This window comes from Sesamum indicum, linkage group LG3 (genome assembly GCF_000512975.1).
Source record: "Sesamum indicum cultivar Zhongzhi No. 13 linkage group LG3, S_indicum_v1.0, whole genome shotgun sequence".
Lineage (NCBI taxonomy): Eukaryota > Viridiplantae > Streptophyta > Magnoliopsida > Lamiales > Pedaliaceae > Sesamum > Sesamum indicum.
The window spans coordinates 2,181,804-2,200,373 of NC_026147.1; the positions used below are offsets into that span (position 1 = coordinate 2,181,804).

General features: G+C 28.9%; 1 protein-coding gene across 1 annotated transcript; it reads right to left on the reverse strand.

Moving 5' to 3' along the window:
• Positions 7,657–15,180, reverse strand: LOC105157027 (probable serine/threonine-protein kinase PBL18). The gene is made up of 6 exons (XM_011073322.2): positions 14,719–15,180; positions 12,873–13,342; positions 10,479–10,614; positions 8,811–8,947; positions 8,592–8,718; positions 7,657–8,173 (listed from the first exon to the last, which is right to left on the reverse strand). The coding sequence occupies exons 1-6, from the start codon at positions 14,909–14,911 to the stop codon at positions 7,848–7,850; spliced, it is 1,389 nt and encodes a 462-aa protein (XP_011071624.1). The 5' UTR covers positions 14,912–15,180; the 3' UTR covers positions 7,657–7,847.

Genomic DNA, 18,570 nt, shown 5'->3' on the forward strand with positions numbered 1-18,570 from the left:
AATCATGATAAATCAATACTATTAATTATTATTAAATAAAATCAAAACAAAAATTTAAACTTTTACTGCAATTAATCAATATTCCTCATGGTTTTTAGCCACAGCCGTTGCTTTTTAGCCACACTTACAGAAACAACGACTAATGACCGTTGTGAAGCAGTGACTGATTTGTATTTATGACGAATTTTTCTTTCAACTATAGTAATTAATCGTAGCGAAAAATTATTACTTTTAATTTTCAGTGGTGGTGTATTATATAATTTAATAAAGAGTGAAAAATCCCTTAAATTTGCACCACTAGTTTACTATTATAAAGTATGATAATAGTTTGAAATAGTGGTAAATCGGTACTATTTTTCATGGCTAAATAAAATCAATGTATAAGTTTAAATTTTGATTATGATTAATCAATATTTATCACAATTTTATTTATAGTCCAAAATATTTTTTATAATTTTTTTGTTATGATTGATGTTTTGACATCGGTTGTAGAAATGTTAATAGATGTCGTGAACTTATAATTAATTAGTATTTATCACGATTTTTTACTCAATTCGTTGTGTAGATATGATTAATTTGTCTTTGTAAGATTTTTTATTTATTACAAGCATAATCAAGAATCATACTCGTCTCTAGTTCACGACGGTGGATTTCTAACTCCAAGCCCCCGTTGTACTTGCTCATCGAGTTCCATTCTTGCCAATGGATTTGATTTCAATTATATATGTATACACATTTACAGGGTTCACTATTTTTAGTCCTTTTTTTATGTTATAAAATATTCAAACATGACTAAAATTTGAAAAACTCGACGTATTTAGTTTTATAATTTATAAAATTTTTAAAATGATTTTAAAATTGGAAGGTTCGATACATTTAATATCATAAATTTTATAAAGCAGAAGACTAAATGTGCCAAGTTTTCTTAATTTTGAAAATATTTTGAAAATTCTATAAATAGCGAATTAAATGCGTCGATTTTTTCAATTTTAAAACCATTTTGAAAATTTCTTAAGTAAAAGACAAAGTATTGAACACCCTATTCTGCAGGACTAAAAGTGTAATTTGCTATATATGTATATACGTCCCACTCACATTTTTTTTTAGATTCTTGACGGAAGGAGTATGGGCAAAACACGTGCTCCGTTAACTTAACCAACGTTTTGACTGCAATAGTGTGAAAAATTACAATTTACGTTCCGCAACTTATACCGTTTGCGATTTTGATCCCAAAAGGTGTAAGTTGTTGGACGTAAATTACAATTTTTCGCACTATTGCAATCAAACATTGGTTAAGTTAATGGAGCACGTGCTTTGTACGTACTCCTTCCGTCAAAAATCTAATGAAAAATATGAATGGGACGTAAATTACAATATTTTTTATATTTATGTAGGGGTGGCAACGAGTCGAGCTCGAACTCGAGCTCAAACTGTTTTTTTTTATTTTTTATTTATTTATTTATTATTATTATCATTATTATTATTATTATAAATTATGGAAATCACCAATTTTTTATATAAATTTGTAAGTAATAAAATAAATTATATAATGCATACTATATTATTGTTATTATTATTATTATTATTATTATTAGATTAAATAATGAAAATCATCAATTTTTTACATAAATTTATAAGTAATAAAATAGATTGTATAATGTATACAATATTATAAATATATCAAAATATAGTATCAAATTCTAATTTATTGTTATAAATATAAACTACTGATTAGTTTAGTAGTAACAATTAGTAAATTGTACAAAAAAAAATAATTATGAACAGTTTAAAGTTATTGGGAAAGTATCAATTATCTGAAATAATTTCAATTGAAATACATAAAAATATTTTATAGTTGAAATTAATATATGTTCACAATCTGCAAAATTTATATATTTATAGATGTTAGTATAACATTGATGTAACTATCATATTACATTGTTGAACAACATAGGTTAATCGACCTATCAAAATTCAGATCAGACCGTTAGATATGATAAAACTTACAGAATTATACATTTGGTAAAGTTTTAGACTTATTGGATATATGGATGTCGAGATATCGTACTCGAAACATAAGAGTATAATTCAAGACGGTGTATCGTTGAATCAGATCATATGATTTTAAATCATACTATCTGATATGATCTAATAGACACAATCTTGTATATATTTAAATTTCGTAATGAATCGGGTGCCCGAATTTTAAGATATCGTAATTATTGATTAAACTTTTTAATCTCATTATATATAATAATTAGAATTGTTCAACCGTCATCATCATCATTATTATTATTATTGTTGTTGTTGTTGTTATTATTTTTTTTTTTTATGATTTTTAGATTAATTCATAGAAATTACTAAATTTTGACATAAATTTATAAATAATAAAAAATCATAAGTGAATTACTTGTCAATTTAAAAAATATATAATATAATACAAATATATATTAAAATATAACATAGAGTTTATATATATCATATTAAATAATAATTTTTAATTATAAAAGATATTATAATTTACTAAGTTGTTGATTAAACTTATTTTTGTATAAAGATTAAATGTATAAATAAAAGTACCATAATTTATTATTATCCAAAATAAAATGTATGATATTGATTAATAATTATAATATATGGTCAATTTTGATTATAAAATTGATCAAATATTAAATATATAAAAAATTTAAAAATAAAAACCCCTACATTTATGAGACTAAATGTAGTGAGGAGTGAAACAATGGGACCAAAATCGTAAACGATATAAGTTGTTGGAGTAAATTGCAATTTCTCCCGTGTCAGGATATATCGTGATTTTAATGTTGTAAACATACAAAGTAAAAATTTTAGTTCAATATGAATTCATGATAATTTTGTTGTGTAATTTAAAATTTTTGCATATTGAAAGCAAAAATAATCAGAATTTAGTCCACACACATGCACAATGCATGTATCTTCAACTTTGGAACAACGACTAAATAATTCTAAGAAGAATTCAAAATTCCAGGTACTAACTTTGTTTAAAAATTAAATGAGTAGTAAAAATTATGTAGTGAAAATACATTAATAGTTTAACATGAGACATAGTAAGTAGCAATTTAATTAATTCATGTGATCACATGCAATTTTTGAATCAAATTAATTGAAAAATGATTGAAATTATCAAAAAGTTTACTAAATCGTGCAGAACTAATAATATCATTTCTAAATTATACGACTAAAATTATAATTTTCACGACATAGTAAAATATTGTTACAAACATTTGTGTGCTCTTCGACCTGGGAATCATCAATGTCAGCTTCTGTAAACTTTACTCCATGCCCTTTTAGAGAGGGAGACGGAGAGAGAAGAGAATCAAACCCCAAGAATCAACAATGAACAATAACCCCATATAGTGTATAGAAAGAATTAGATTCACAGACAACTTATGTACAAAGAAAATTAACACCACTTTCCAAGTACCATAAAAATGTCTGAATTCAAGTTCTTAAAGATGTAGAAAAAGAATTCAACTTACAAGAAGGACAAATTCTCGACTATAAGTTTCAACGATTTCCTTCTCCTGAACAGAACAAACATAAACAGTACGCAAACACGCGGACAAAAACCTTAAAACAAGTCCATTTTAATTCCTACCCTGATCATTTGTCAGAATCAAGGGCAGATGAAACACTAATTAAAACCCCTGCGAGCCGGCCCGAACGATATCAATCAGATTGATTTGATCTTCTTCTTCAAATCCTACAGCCTGAATCACAACACATTTACTTCTCATAATCATGCATATCCCCACCAAATTTTTCTTCTGTCGTCTCATCACAAATACTCATCTCTGCATAGCACAAACAAGCAACAACGCTAATCGAAACGAGCATCGGCAGAACCCTCCTGTCCTTATTGCAGTCTGCATTAGCAATCTCGTCGGCCCGGCCTGATATTCTCTCCACCATGTATTCTTGCTTGTGCAGAGGCACTCCAGCCCTGGACAGCATCCCTGAAATAGTATCTTTTGACAGGTTTTCGTGTTCGAGTCTCGGACATGAAGCCCAGAACGTAAAGAAATCCGAGCCCTCGATTTCCACAAACTGATCTAGAACTTCTTCTTCATCATCATTCATTAATGGATAGGTTTTCTCAACTTCAAGAACGATGAAAAACTGATCGAGGTTACGATGATAATTGGCGGCAGGATTAATGGTTTCGGGGATCCGGAGGTTTTCGGGCTGCCAGGCGTCACAGTAATCATCGACGGGCTCGTAGCAATCCATTGGAATTTGAGAGGAGTTTGGTGTCAATGAAATTTAGGGTTTTAGACTATATATCTGTATTTTATTTATGAACAAACTTTTATCAAGGGATAATTAAATTTCTCTCCCTCATCAGATTTGGTGTAATTACACGTACATTCTTTATAGTTTAGAAAATTACATTCTAGTATCTCCAAAATTTGCTTTCGTCTAACAAATAAGCCCACCCATTAGTTAAAATTTAACGAATTTGCAGAATATTTTTCTTTCATATTTACCCATTATATTGACCTATTACTGATTTATAGTAGGTCCAATAAATTATTCTAAATTTTATGATCAAACGACTCTTATACATCTTTATACATTAATGCATACGGGGAGATATATCTTCATCGTTTTAAGAATAGTTTAATCAAGAAAATTTATTTAATCTACAATAAGTCAAAATAAGTCAATCAAGGATAAACATCAATTTCTATTAAAAATTTTTGTTGACATAAGCAAACTTGGGGAATTTTGACTAACCGATGGACCTATTTGTTAGATGGATACAAACTTCAAAAATATTAAATATAATTATTTAAATCACGAAAAATTTATATATAATTACATTAATTTTTTTTGGGGAGGGGGGATACAATTATCCCTTTTATTAATGAGTCATGACAGGAATTGGAGTCCTTTTTTTTTATATATGTTTGTTGAGATATTTTTCCGTTTTGAGCGAATATGGTGTTTGGAGAGATACTCTCCTTATTTGATTAGGATTTTGTGCACTTTATTGCGATTTTAATTTGTTTCCTTCTTTATTTTCCACCTTGATTTTTCATTGTGAGAAAATTCACTACGCTCGAGACTAATTATTACTGAGAGATATAAATTATTTATTGAGATTTTTTAATAATATAAAATAGGTATAAAAAAAATGGGTGAATAGCAATTTATCCCCATGTGATATAAAAAATGAGTATATTATCCTCCTATGAAAAAAATTTAGCAATTTATCCCCCTATATTTTTAAAATGAAGCAATTACCTTCTTATACAGGGAGGTAAATTGCTTCATTTCAAAAAATATAGGGAAGTAAATTGTTGTATTTTAAAAAATACAGGAAGGTAAATTGCTATTTATTTTTTCATAAGGGGGTAATTTACTCATTCGTGATATCACAAGGGGTTGTTTGTATTTTTCCCTAAATATACCATGGTACGGACAATGTCATGGAACTGCAGTGGAACTGAAAACCTATATATTATTATATAGGGTTAAATATATATTTTTGTTGGGTAACTTAGGTCATTTGGTGTTTCGTTTTTTAATTTTTTAAAGTACTATTTTGGTCCTGTATTTATTTGATTTTTGTAATTTCAGTTCTTTTTCTGTCCGAGTTCACCATTCTCGCCAGAAAAATACATGTGCATATCACGCGACCTTTTAAAATTTGGATTGCTGTTACTGTTGACTCATTTTTTCCAGTATTTTGCTCCCAGAAAGTTGAAGTAGTATTTTGGTCCAACATCTTTTTAATTTTCACAATTTCAGTCAGTTTTTCCATCAGAATTCACATTTCATTCCGGTGGAGGTAAACTTCCGACAAACATGACTAAAATTACGAAAGTTGAAAAGATACAAGACCAAAATGCTTTCCAAGAAAATTAAAAAATGAAAATATCAAATAACTTAAGTTACAGGATAAAAAATGCATTTAGCCTATTATATATATGCCGGACATGGTTTGATTCGTATCATTTAATATTTTCAAATAATCTAATTTATGTAAGAAAAAAATCCATAATTATCCATTTGGATCATGTGATATTGCTCATGATTTTGGTAGATAATTAAGTGCAAATCATTTGGATGCAAACATAATCTATATGTATATCAACACAAATTTAAAAGTTAAGACTATTCAAGATCACCGTGTATAGGTTCCTTTTAACACTTTTCCCACACGGTTTAACTGCTCTTTAAATTTTAGCGTGGGTTTTTTGTATCTCCCCGGGTATGCCCGCAGTACATTGTAAATATTACTGAATGAATGAAAACTTATATTGCACCAAAATAAAAAAACAAACACTTAAGACTATTTAAGTAACGTAAACGCCACATGTATGTTTGCATGCATGCATACGTCAGTATAGATACATATGTATGGGGGAAATTATTTGTTTTAGTCCTTTAAATTTGTTTATTATTAATTTTAGTCCTTTAATTTTATCCGTTTTATTTTAGTCCGATAACTTTTAGAATTGCTTAATTATAATCCTTTGACCCAATTTCGCACAGTTTTATCCCTACACAATTTTTCAATATCAATTTCAGTTCATATATATCCAATCATTTTGCATCTCGTAGACTTATTCAAGAAATATTTATTTATATTACACTTGGAGTATTAGGTTGGACTATTAGCCTTGAACATCAAAGGCAAAAGAGTTATAAATTAAGCTAAAGGACCAAATCTACGTAAAATTGATAGATAAAGGACTAAATCTAATATTACCAAAAATAAAAGACCAAAATAAACTCAAACCAAAGTTATAGAACGAAAATTTTATTTTTCCTCGTATGTATGAGTTACATATCTTTTGTAATTTCTTAAATGAAAATAAATAGAGTAAATTATATTTTTGGTCCCATAAGTGGACCTGTTTTTAATTTTAGTCCCACACTCAGGCCAATTCGTACATTTAGTCCCATGTGTGGATTTTTTTTTCAATTTCAGGACCGAAGGGGGGATTCTGTTAAAAATTTGAGGCTGGAGTTAAGTTTTTAATGGAATCCTTTTTGGTCTTGAAATTGAAAAAAAGATCCATTTATGGAACTAAATGTGCAAATTGACCTAAGTGTGAAATTAAAATTGAAAATAGATCAACTTATGAAACAAAAAATGTAATTTGCCCAAATAAATATAAAGTTATCATCTGTTCAACTTTTTTGGATAAGTTCGTGCAGTTGCACATATTTTTTAGACTAAATAGATTCCCATTGCTCGTAAGCAAATAGTTGAAAAATAAAGGAAATTAAGAGAGGAAATGTGATAAAAAAAAATTAAGGGGAAAAAGAAAAGGGCAATTATTTCTTAGGATGATAATTAAATATTATCCAAAGAATCGTAATAAGAAAAATAATTAAGGGGAAAAAAGAAAACTTTCATAGTCAAGTTTAAATAATTTTTCGGCAAGAAAGTTTGTCGAAAAAGAGCGAAGGGTACGTGCATGAAATTGCACTGTGCAAAATCACTATAATTTTATGGTACAAAATGTCAATACCAGACAAATTAGCGTGTCACGTACACATTACAAGTACTTTTCCTGCCAATTTATAAATTTCAGACCAGAAAATTGTCCTCAATTAAACACACGATATTTATTAAATAAAACACATTAAAACACGAATAAATATCATGATTATGCACATTGCACGATGTGCATATCGAGAAATTTTCTTGTTGACATTTAATTCGATCGGGTCTCTATTATACATGCTCCAAAAACATTTGAAATCATATATACAAATATAAATAGAGAGAGGGAGAGGGGCAAAATTAATTTATGTATGAAAATAAAAAACTAGCTAGAAATAATTAATGATCAATAAATATTAAGGTTTTTGTTAGAGGGAAGGTTTTCTAGAATTTCCAAAATGTAAGTCATAGGGGGTCGGTATTTCTGCTCATGATTAACACAACGCAGTGCAATATTGGCAGCAACATAAGCACTTTTCTTACAGTACTGTCCCTCTAACTTAGTGTCCATAATCCTAAATACCTTCCCATTGTCAAGAACATGAAGCCTTACCCAATTCACCAGGTTCTTCTCCTCTTCGCACTTTGTTTCGTCGATCGCCCGACGCCCTGTCAGCAGCTCTAGCAACACTACCCCGAAGCTGTATACATCGCACTTTACGCTTAATTTACCTATTTCGTCATCAAAACATTTATTTAACTTTTGCAATTAACTCCGTACTATGTCAAATTCGAGAGTAAATATAAAATTTTCATTCAACTTTTTCGAAAATTTCGCAAATTTTACTAATGGATGGATCTATTTGTTGGATGGAAACAAATTAACGTCAGAGGCTTAAATGCATTTAATTCAGTCCAGTAATCTGTGTCATTTGGTGTTTTCGTCCTTTAATTTTTTAGAATAGCATTGTGGTCCTGCATCTTTTTAAGTTTTGTGATTTTAGTTCTTTTTTCATCGAATAATCTAAATTACGGGACCAAAATATATTTAATTCAATGTTAAAAATATTAAGTATAATTTTTTAAATTATAAAAAATTACATGTAATTATATCAAATTTTAGAAGACGACCGTGGATCAGGTAATGTACCTGTGGTAAGATAACGTGGATCACAATAGCCCTCAGTGCCCATTACTCTTGTAGTAACATGAGTCTGAGCCTCAGTTGTCGGGCCAGCTTTTGCCAGTCCAAAATCTGAAAGCTTTGCGTTAAATTCCTGTCCGTAACAAGGAAATACGATTCTTAATTTTAGGAAAAAAAAGCGATTTTATGTTCCAATAATTTCCTTGGATGAATAAATCTACTTACAGTATCTAACAAAATATTTGAAGTCTTAAAATCGCGATATATGACTGGCGACTTCGATTCGTGCAAGAAACATAACCCTCGAGCTGCACCCACAGCCACCTTAATCCTTCTTGCCCACGACAGAGATGGAGAATTTCCTGCAATTAAAATTACACCCTTTTAAAAGGATCATGTAATAATATATATATATATATATATATATATATATTGTCGGCTAGCTTTTTGTTAGGCATAAATTTATAATTATGATAATTACACTCTCTTTCCGTGATGTTTGATGAATTACATATAAATTTTCTGTGATTTGAAAAATTACATTTAATACCTCTCTAATTTGCTTCCATCTAACAAATAAGGCCTTTGACGAAAATATTATCCAACCACGTAAGTTTGTAATGTTTAATTTATTTTTCTTATTTTTTGTGCATATATTATGGACGAAATATTACACTTTTAATTCCATAGAATAGAGTGTTCAATATATTTGGTCCTATAATTTATGGAAGTTTTAAAATAATTTCTGAAAATACTTTACACATTTAATCAGATGCTTTATGAAATTTTCAAAATGATCCCCAAATTGAAAAAACTCTACATATTTAGTCCCGTAAAGTTTGTAAAGTAAATGACTAAACGTATAAAATTTTCTCAATTTTGGGATCATTTTGAAAGCTTTGTAAAGCAGAGGACTAAGTGTGTCGAGTTTTTTCGAATTGGGACACTTTTAAAAATTTCATAAAGCAGAAAATTTTAAAAGTCTTGAACCCCTATACTATGGGATTACAAATATAATTTTGCCTTCACAGTCTATCTACCAGTCTTCTAAGGGAAAAAAAGGTTCTCTTTGATTTCGATTTATAATTGAGGACTATAATTTACAAAAAAATTAGCATAGTTAGTCCATATATTGTCAAAAAATGCTAAATTTTTTGCGAAAATTAGCACATGGTATGCACGTGACCCCTTTAATTTGGATCTTTTAATTTTTCAATCAATTTTGCTGATGTGATATTTTTGCTTATCACATTTGGATCATATGTGCCAACCCCTATAGTTATAAAGCTAACATGCATTTTCGCTTAGGTTCCTCATGCCACGTTAGTAAAAGTGGTCAACAAAATTAAAAATCCTCAAATTAACTAAGTCACGTACAATTAAGACATGTGATAATTTCCGATCAATTTAGCTTTATTCAGCAAATTTGGATCAAATGTGCAATTTTTTAAAATTATAGTCTTTAATTGCAATTTTCAAACTGGATATGACTAAAAGTGCCACCATCCTATAATTAATAGACCAAAATTACATTTTTACCATTTCCTAACATATATGTCATCTTTGAAGTATATTTATTTCTTGTTATATAAAAAATTAGCACATATATATATATATATATATGGTAACTCACATTAACACCCTTTGATATTGGGTCAAAACATACAGATACTTTCTGATTTTTGTAAAATTACGACTATATCCCTGAGGTTACAGTTGTATTTACAACGACACCCCGTATATAATGCAAAACTTACACAAATACCTCTCAAAGAGGGTAATTATAATTTTTTAAAATACGAAAGCTGTTTGTATAATTTGATTTAATCTGAGGAGGTATTAATGTAATTTAACTATATATATATGTAATAAAGTTGTAAAATTTGGACTTACTTTTGAATAAGTGCTTCTCCAAGCTGCCTCCGGGCATAAATTCATAAACCAGGATTCGATCCTCACCGTCTAAGCAGTAGCCGAAGAGTTTGACTAGGTTTTGATGGCGAAGTCGACCTAGATAGTTCACCTCTGACTGCACTGACTCATATTATATGCCAACCCATTATAAATAGGAAAAATACAAGTAATTCTCTTGTGATATCGTAAATAAGCAAATTACTTTCATATAAAAAAATAAATAGCGATTTATTTTCTCGTATTTTTTAAAATACAACAATTTACCCTCCTGTACTTTTTAAAATGAATCAATTTACCTCCCTCTGCACTGACTCATATTATATGCCAACCCATTATAAATAGGAAAAATACAAGTAATTCTCTTGTGATATCGTAAATAAGCAAATTACTTTCATATAAAAAAATAAATAGCGATTTATTTTCTCGTATTTTTTAAAATACAACAATTTATCTTCCTATATTTTTTAAAATGAAGCAATTTACCTCCCTGTATAAGGAGGTAAATTGATTCATTTTAAAAAGTACAGGAGGGTAAATTGCTATATTTTTTTTTATAGGGAATAATATGCTCATTTTCAATATCACAAAAGGGTAAATTGCTATTCACGTAAATACATAAAAGAAAAATACACAAAAAAAAAAAAGGCTTTCGACTATAGTTTTAATAGCAATACACTAAAAATTGTAGTAAATAAATTTTTTTAACTATGATTAAATAAAATTAATACAAAAATATATATTTTTCACCAAGAAAAAGTTGTTTATTATGGCTAAAAGTTATGGTAAAAATATTTAGTCATAATAAATATTTTAGCCACCCTCGAAAATACCATGACCAACAACCGTTGTATGCACGTGGTCAATAATTATTTGCTATGACTATTTTATTTTTAACCAAGTCAATTAATTATGATAAACTAGGGTTTTTACTATATGATTTATAACTTATATATATTAATTGAAAGATTTAATTGTATTTATTGCCTCGTATATAAGGGGCAATGGCAAAGTAAGGACTTTAAATTCAGGGCCGTCAATTAATACCTTAAAATTAATTTATTTTAACAATCGCTGGACTCCGGCCATCAAATTTTAAAAAGTAGCCTGAAATTGCTAAGGTGACCAATTTAGAGTTTTTTTAAATTGAAAAAACAATTGATTAGACATTTTTTTTAACTATTCATCCGCCACGTAAACTCTGACATGGAAAAATTTCCCACAAGCAATGATATGAAAACAAAGTGGAAAAATACTTTTTAATTTTGGGAATTTTATACTTACGGAATATTTTTTTTTATCTTTTCTCTACTGCATAAATACTTATATAGAAAAAAGGATCAAAATACATAAAAACAAGTTTCGAATTTATTTTATACCAGCTTTCATAACATGACGTCTTTTGAAGCATATGATAAATAATTTTATACTTTTTTATATATATATTATAAATTAGCATAAATATATAACTCAATATATGAAATAATATATATAACAAACTTAAATATATTATCAACACAACAAAATGAATATATGAAATACATAAAACTATAAAAAAGATTAATATTTCATAGATAATTATAAATTTTAAAAATAAATTAATATTTTATATATTATATATTAAATATAAAACTAACTCCCAACCCCATCCTACCCTTGCCCGCCCCCTCGTCGCCACTCCACAAGAAAGGGGCGATGGCGACACACCCTTCTATGTGGGAGGCAGAGGGGACAGGTGAGGGGTGGGGTAAGGGGTTCACCACTGGTAGGGATTTATTTTTTTATTTTTTGAAATTTTATAATTATTATATTAATATACTTCTTTTTTTTGTCAAATCAATGCTCAGGTGGCGGAATACTTTCAATACATATATAGTTAGCAAAATTTCAAATTTAAATAACTCTGAATTCGTCTATTTTAAAATATGACGGCGGGAGTCCTTCAATTGTAAAAAAAAACTTAATTCTAGAATATTAATTGACACCCATATATTTACACTTGTTATTTTATATAGGGAAAAGTATTATTTTAGTCCGCTAAGTATGTCTAATTTTAATTTTAGTCCGATAACTATGTCCATTTTTGTTTAGGTCTAGCAACTTACGAAATTGCTTACTTTTAGTTTTTTGGCAGATTTTCGAACAATTTTACCCCTATGCGACTAAAACTGCCTTTCAAAAGTCGCATAGGGGTAAAATTGTCCAAAAATCTGTCACAAGACTGAAAGTAAGTAATTTCGTAAGTTACTTGACCTAAACAAAAATGGACATAGTTATCGGACTAAAATTAAAATTAGGCATACTTAACGGACTAAAATAACACTTTTTCCTTTTATATATGTATAGCAAATGTAAAATAAAAGGAAGAAAACTAACCAACCACTCATTGTGACCTTGGAATCCAGAATGTATCAACTTCTTGATAGCAACAGGCATGCCTGATCCAGGTCTTGCAGCAGTGAGGGTCTCCACATCCAACCATCCTTTGTAAACACACCCAAACCCGCCCTCTCCAAGCAGACTGTTCTCGCAGAAGTTGGCGGTCGCCTTCCTCAGTTCGTCCAACGAGAAAGCCTTGAGGTACGGTGACGACAGTATTTCACTTTCTGACATTGGCATCGGCAGGATGCAGGAGAACGAGGACGAGTATAGGGACAAGGACGGCTCTGCTGGTTGTAATGTCCCGATACTCGATGATTCTTCGTGTTTCGAAGGAGGAGCTTCTGGCTTGGGCAATGGCAAGAAACTGGGCTGCTTCTTATGCCCACGATGACATGTGTTTGATATGGGATTTGGAGTGGGCAAAGGGTGGCTCTTGGGGTGACTGTTTTCCAGGCATCCTGAGACTGAAAACATAATTAACCCACAATTATTACACTTATAAATTGTTTTCAACTTAAGCACATTCTGTATTGAAAAAGATAAATTCTTTTTTGGACAGATTATAGGGAAAGTAATTCTATGGACAAATTATAGGGAAAATAAATGTAATTTTTGTCGTGTGAATGATTGAATCGAAGAATTTTTATTGGATCACTGGTTCAATTAGTCGAATCAAATTGAAAAAATTAATTGATTCAGAATATATATGTTTATATATTTGTAGTATATCACTACACTATATATCAATTGAGGAAATAAATGCAATTTATAACAATAATTTATAAATAAAAAACCATAAACCTCTTGAAAGAAGCAAATTAAAAAATTCAAACTAAAATATTTAATATTTAAAACCCCATAAACTCTTGAGACTTGAATGATTTGTTGCTTTCCTTTTTGAATCAAATAGAGGTAACAACTGGTGCCTTCATATTTTTTATTTTTAAAAGCTCAAAGAAGATTGGAGAAAAGGAGAGGGAAGTAGATGAAGGGAGGAGGGTAGAAATATCTTATTGGATATTAGTAGTTCATATCCCACATCAGAAGTGTATAAGTAAATTTAAGTACTTTATATAAAAAATGGAAAAGTTTAAGCCAAGTTTATTATCTCATATTGACAAAAACATAACCAAATTTATGCATTTTAGGCTATAAATATGGACAAACTTAACCGAAAAATAAATTTATATATTTTGCCATATTATTAATTTTTATTTTAAAAAAATAGGGTCAAAATCAATTTTGATTGGTTACTGAGTCACTCATTTTCACCGAATTTGACCGATTCACACCGTTGACCGCATAGATTTTGACCCTATGAATTGGCCTTGTCGGGGTTCCCGTTTTCCGGTTGAATCGGCTTATTCCGGCCAATTATGAAAACATGGCCTATAATTAAGGGAGGTTGTACTAAGTTCTGAAAGAATTGATTTTTTACAATTTAGTTATGTAATTTAAATTTTTTGATAATTTTAGTCATTTTTCAACTAATTTGACAATTTTAGTATTGTAAATCAAATTCGTGCAAGATAAAAAATGGCAACAAAACAAATTAATATTGTGCTTATTAATTATAAATCATCACCCACATGACTTTTCAAAAAGTAAAAACCACATTTATAATATCATGCCCTAAATTACAAAACTGAAATTACAATTTTTCAAAAACATCTTAAAACTCTTGAATCAACAAAAATCTGGCAGTAACTATATCCATGCAATCCCTATTCGAGATGAACAAGAAAACCCTAAGAAGGAAAGAACCCTAAATACCATGTATCAATATAATTATATATTAATACATACATATATATATATATGTAATCATTATTATTATTACCTGAAGGTGTTTGAGGTGGATTCATAGTTTTCTTAACATTCCCAAATCCCTTTTGTTTCTGCCACTCAGCCAAATTCCCTTTCTCATAATTGTTGTCTTTCTTCTGGCCGCGGGAGAATTTTTGAGACACATTTCCAGATGAGTGATCAAATCCTAACACGACTCTGTTGGTCTTCTGAATGCAGTTGCCCATACTCAGACATCAAAATCCAAACAACCCCTTGCAAGATTATAATTCCAAACCCTACAAAGAATTAAACCAAGATATGATGGATCCCCTAATGATCATCTGTTGTCCTCGTGTTTCCACCATTTCGCCCTCCCCTCCCCCTCCGATCCATTGCTGATCGTCTGGAGAGAGAAAAGAACGAAAAATAGAAACGCGCAAACGTGCGTGCGTCAGTGTGTGAGAGAGAATGAGAGAGAAGAGGGAGAGGAGGACTATTTCAAGAGAGAGACAGCTTAGTGGTTGTGCGCTCTCTCCATTTGCTTTCATAATAAATATATATGATGCATGCATGCGTACATGTCTATGTATGTATATGTTTGTTCCAAATATATATATATATATAATTATTTGTTCAAATTTTGAGATTGATTCAGGTGGTGTCTGAACGACTTGATTGCTTCATCCTACGTACAAAGATGTCTGGCTTTTAATTTTTATTTTATTTTTAATATATGTCGCTTGTTATTACTATATATATCAATAGAAAATATATGATTTTTTGGTACTGTTAATCACTATAGCTAAAAGAAAAAAATTATAACAAATACAAATCAATTACGTCTTTGCAATGCTCATTAGCCGTTGTTTCTACAAATGTGACAAAACATTAGCCATGGTCAAAATCATGGCAAATGTTTTGGTTGTGGCTAAAATTAATTACCATGGCGAATATTGATTAATTGTGTTAAAAGTTAAAATTTTTGCTTTGATTTAATTTAACTGTGTCTAATAGTTTGATTTATCATGATTTTTAAATTTTGGTAATTTATAGTGTAGCGAAAATTTAATTTTTTTTGTAGTGTATTATGCATTTATTTATTTAAATTAATGTCTTTAATATCCTAGTATTTAAATTTAATGGGAAATTAAGAAAGATAAAGTTTCTTTTTGTCATATATTAGTCACCTATATTATTGAAAAAAAAAACTAAATTAAAATGGATAATAACACCGTCCTTCACTGATGTTTGGTGTAATTATAGGTAGATCCTCTATAATTTGAAAAATTACATCTAATTCTTCCAATATTTGTTTATGTTCAATAAATAAATCTATCCGTTAGCAAAATTCACGGAATTTGTTGATATCAACAAAATAATTGAATAAAAATCTATATATACTCTCCATTGACTTATTCTAACTTATTTCATGTCAAATAACTTTTTTCTAACCAAACTACCCATATACATCTTGACACGTTAATGCATGTGAGGAGGTAAATCTTTACTCTTATAAGAGTAGTTTGGTCGGAAAAAATTTATTTGACCAACAATAAATTACATCCCATATAAGAGAGCCGTGTTGATCTTTTTCGGGGAAAATTATAATTTTAGTCCTCTAACTTTAGGGGAGTGGCATTTTTAGTCCTATATAAATTGATTTTTAAAATTACAGGACTAAATTGCCAAAATCAATTTGTGCAGGACAAAAATTGTCATTTCCCATACATTACAGGACTAAAATTACATTTTTTCCATCTTTCTTAACGGTTTAGTAGATTGCATTATCCTTGGGTTTTTTTTTTTTTATATATATCTCTATTAGTGTAGAATGATTTTTTATTTTTCTTTTATATTTTAAAGGATTATTTATGTATGTAATATATAATAACTAATAAAGACCAATAAAGCTGAACAGATTAATGAAAATATGTTGTTTTCAAAAAGTCAAGCATGATATTTCTTGTCGGAAGAGTATCACTCACCAAATCAAGCACGATTTTTACTAAGGTTTGCTTTTGAACATATATAGATCAGTAGGTAAGCATCTTTTTAATTCTAATACTATTTATTACATCATTTGATATTTAAATTTAAAAATTAATTTAATACACCAATTTTTAAATAAAAAAATACATTTAAATAAGATCAAAAAAAAAAACCCAAACTTATAACCGACTTCAGTTTTATCGATCAAGCAAGATTTTATTCATAATATGAAAGCATCAATTTACTGAAAATTCATGATATATAAACGGGAAAAGTATTATTTTAGTCCGCTAAGTATGCCTAATTTTAATTTTAGTCCTACAATTATGTCCAGTAACTTATGAAATTGCTTACTTTTAGTCCTTTGACAGATTTTCGAATAATTTACCCTATGCAACTTTTGAAATATAGTTTTAGTCCATATGCACTCATAGGGGTAAAATTGCCCCGAAAATTTGCCAGAGGACTAAAAGTAAGCAATTTCGTAAGTTACTGGACTTAAACAAAAATGAACATAGTTATCGAACTAAAATTAAAATTAAGTATACTTAATAGACTAAAATAATACATTTCCCAATATAAGCAATATTGTCAGTCAAAGTGATGACATTTTTCTTAATTGGACATATAATAAAGGCGTGTGTGAATTAATTATGACACAGTTTTCTACATAGTACGGCTACTTCTAGTACAACCTAAGAAAATATATAGACCAATTTTGTCGAAATTTACTATAATATTAGAGACAAAATAGTAATCAATAATAACGAAATTATCTTTGATGATATATATACACATGATAATATATATTTTTTAATTAACATAGTAACAATCTTTACAAATTTAATAATGATAATATATGATTTTTATCTAAATTGTCACTGTTTTAATTAATAGTATATATACGGATCATAATTGAGTGAAAATACAAACTTTGTCACACGCATATACATATAGACCAGTATATGGCAAGTTTATTTCGAGTACTGGATTGTCATAATTACAAATGTATCATTAATGATTAATAATTGTAACCAAAGTTATATTATCACTAGCTTATAATAGTAAGAACTTACATTAATATAAATAGATAAAATTGCTTGTAATTAAATAAATATATATAAATAAATATTGGAAATTAATATACTTAGAATGTACATGTGTATGTAGATGTTGTAATACCTTCTAATGGCACTACGCCTATATTTTTCATAAATATCACACTTAAAGTAAATTCTGTTTTAGACATATAAATAAGCACATTATCCAATTCCCAGGGAAAAGTATTATTTTAGTCCGCTAAGTATGCATAATTTTAATTTTAATCCGATAACTATGTCCATTTTTGTTTAGATCCAATAACTTACGAAATTGCTTATTTTTAGTCCTCTAGCAGATTTTCGGACAATTTTACCCCTATGAGTGCATATGGACTAAAACTGCCTTTTAAAAGTTGTATAGGGGTAAAATTATCCGAAAATCTGCCAGAAGATTAAAAGTAAGCAATTTCGTAAGTTACTGGACCTAAACAAAAATGAATATAGTTATCGAACTAAAATTCAAATTATGCATACTTAACGGACTAAAATAATACTTTTCCCCCAATTCCCACTGAGTATATGTATACACGTAATCTCATTATCAACACTAACAAATTTATCATCTCTCCCACAAGATTATACATGTCTATCGGATACCACAACATGAAACTCTTATAATTAGTTCACAAGTAATTCTCATTTTTAATTTATATTTACACATCCCTAAAAGGCGATTTCTGTCTTTATTGATGAATGAGAAACTGCATACTGGCTTGACCTGATTGAAATGCAATGGTTGGACCTAGCTCTCGATTGGTAAAGATCTATACCTAAAAAATATTAGCAAATGAATGAACCTGCAACTCAATAAGTAA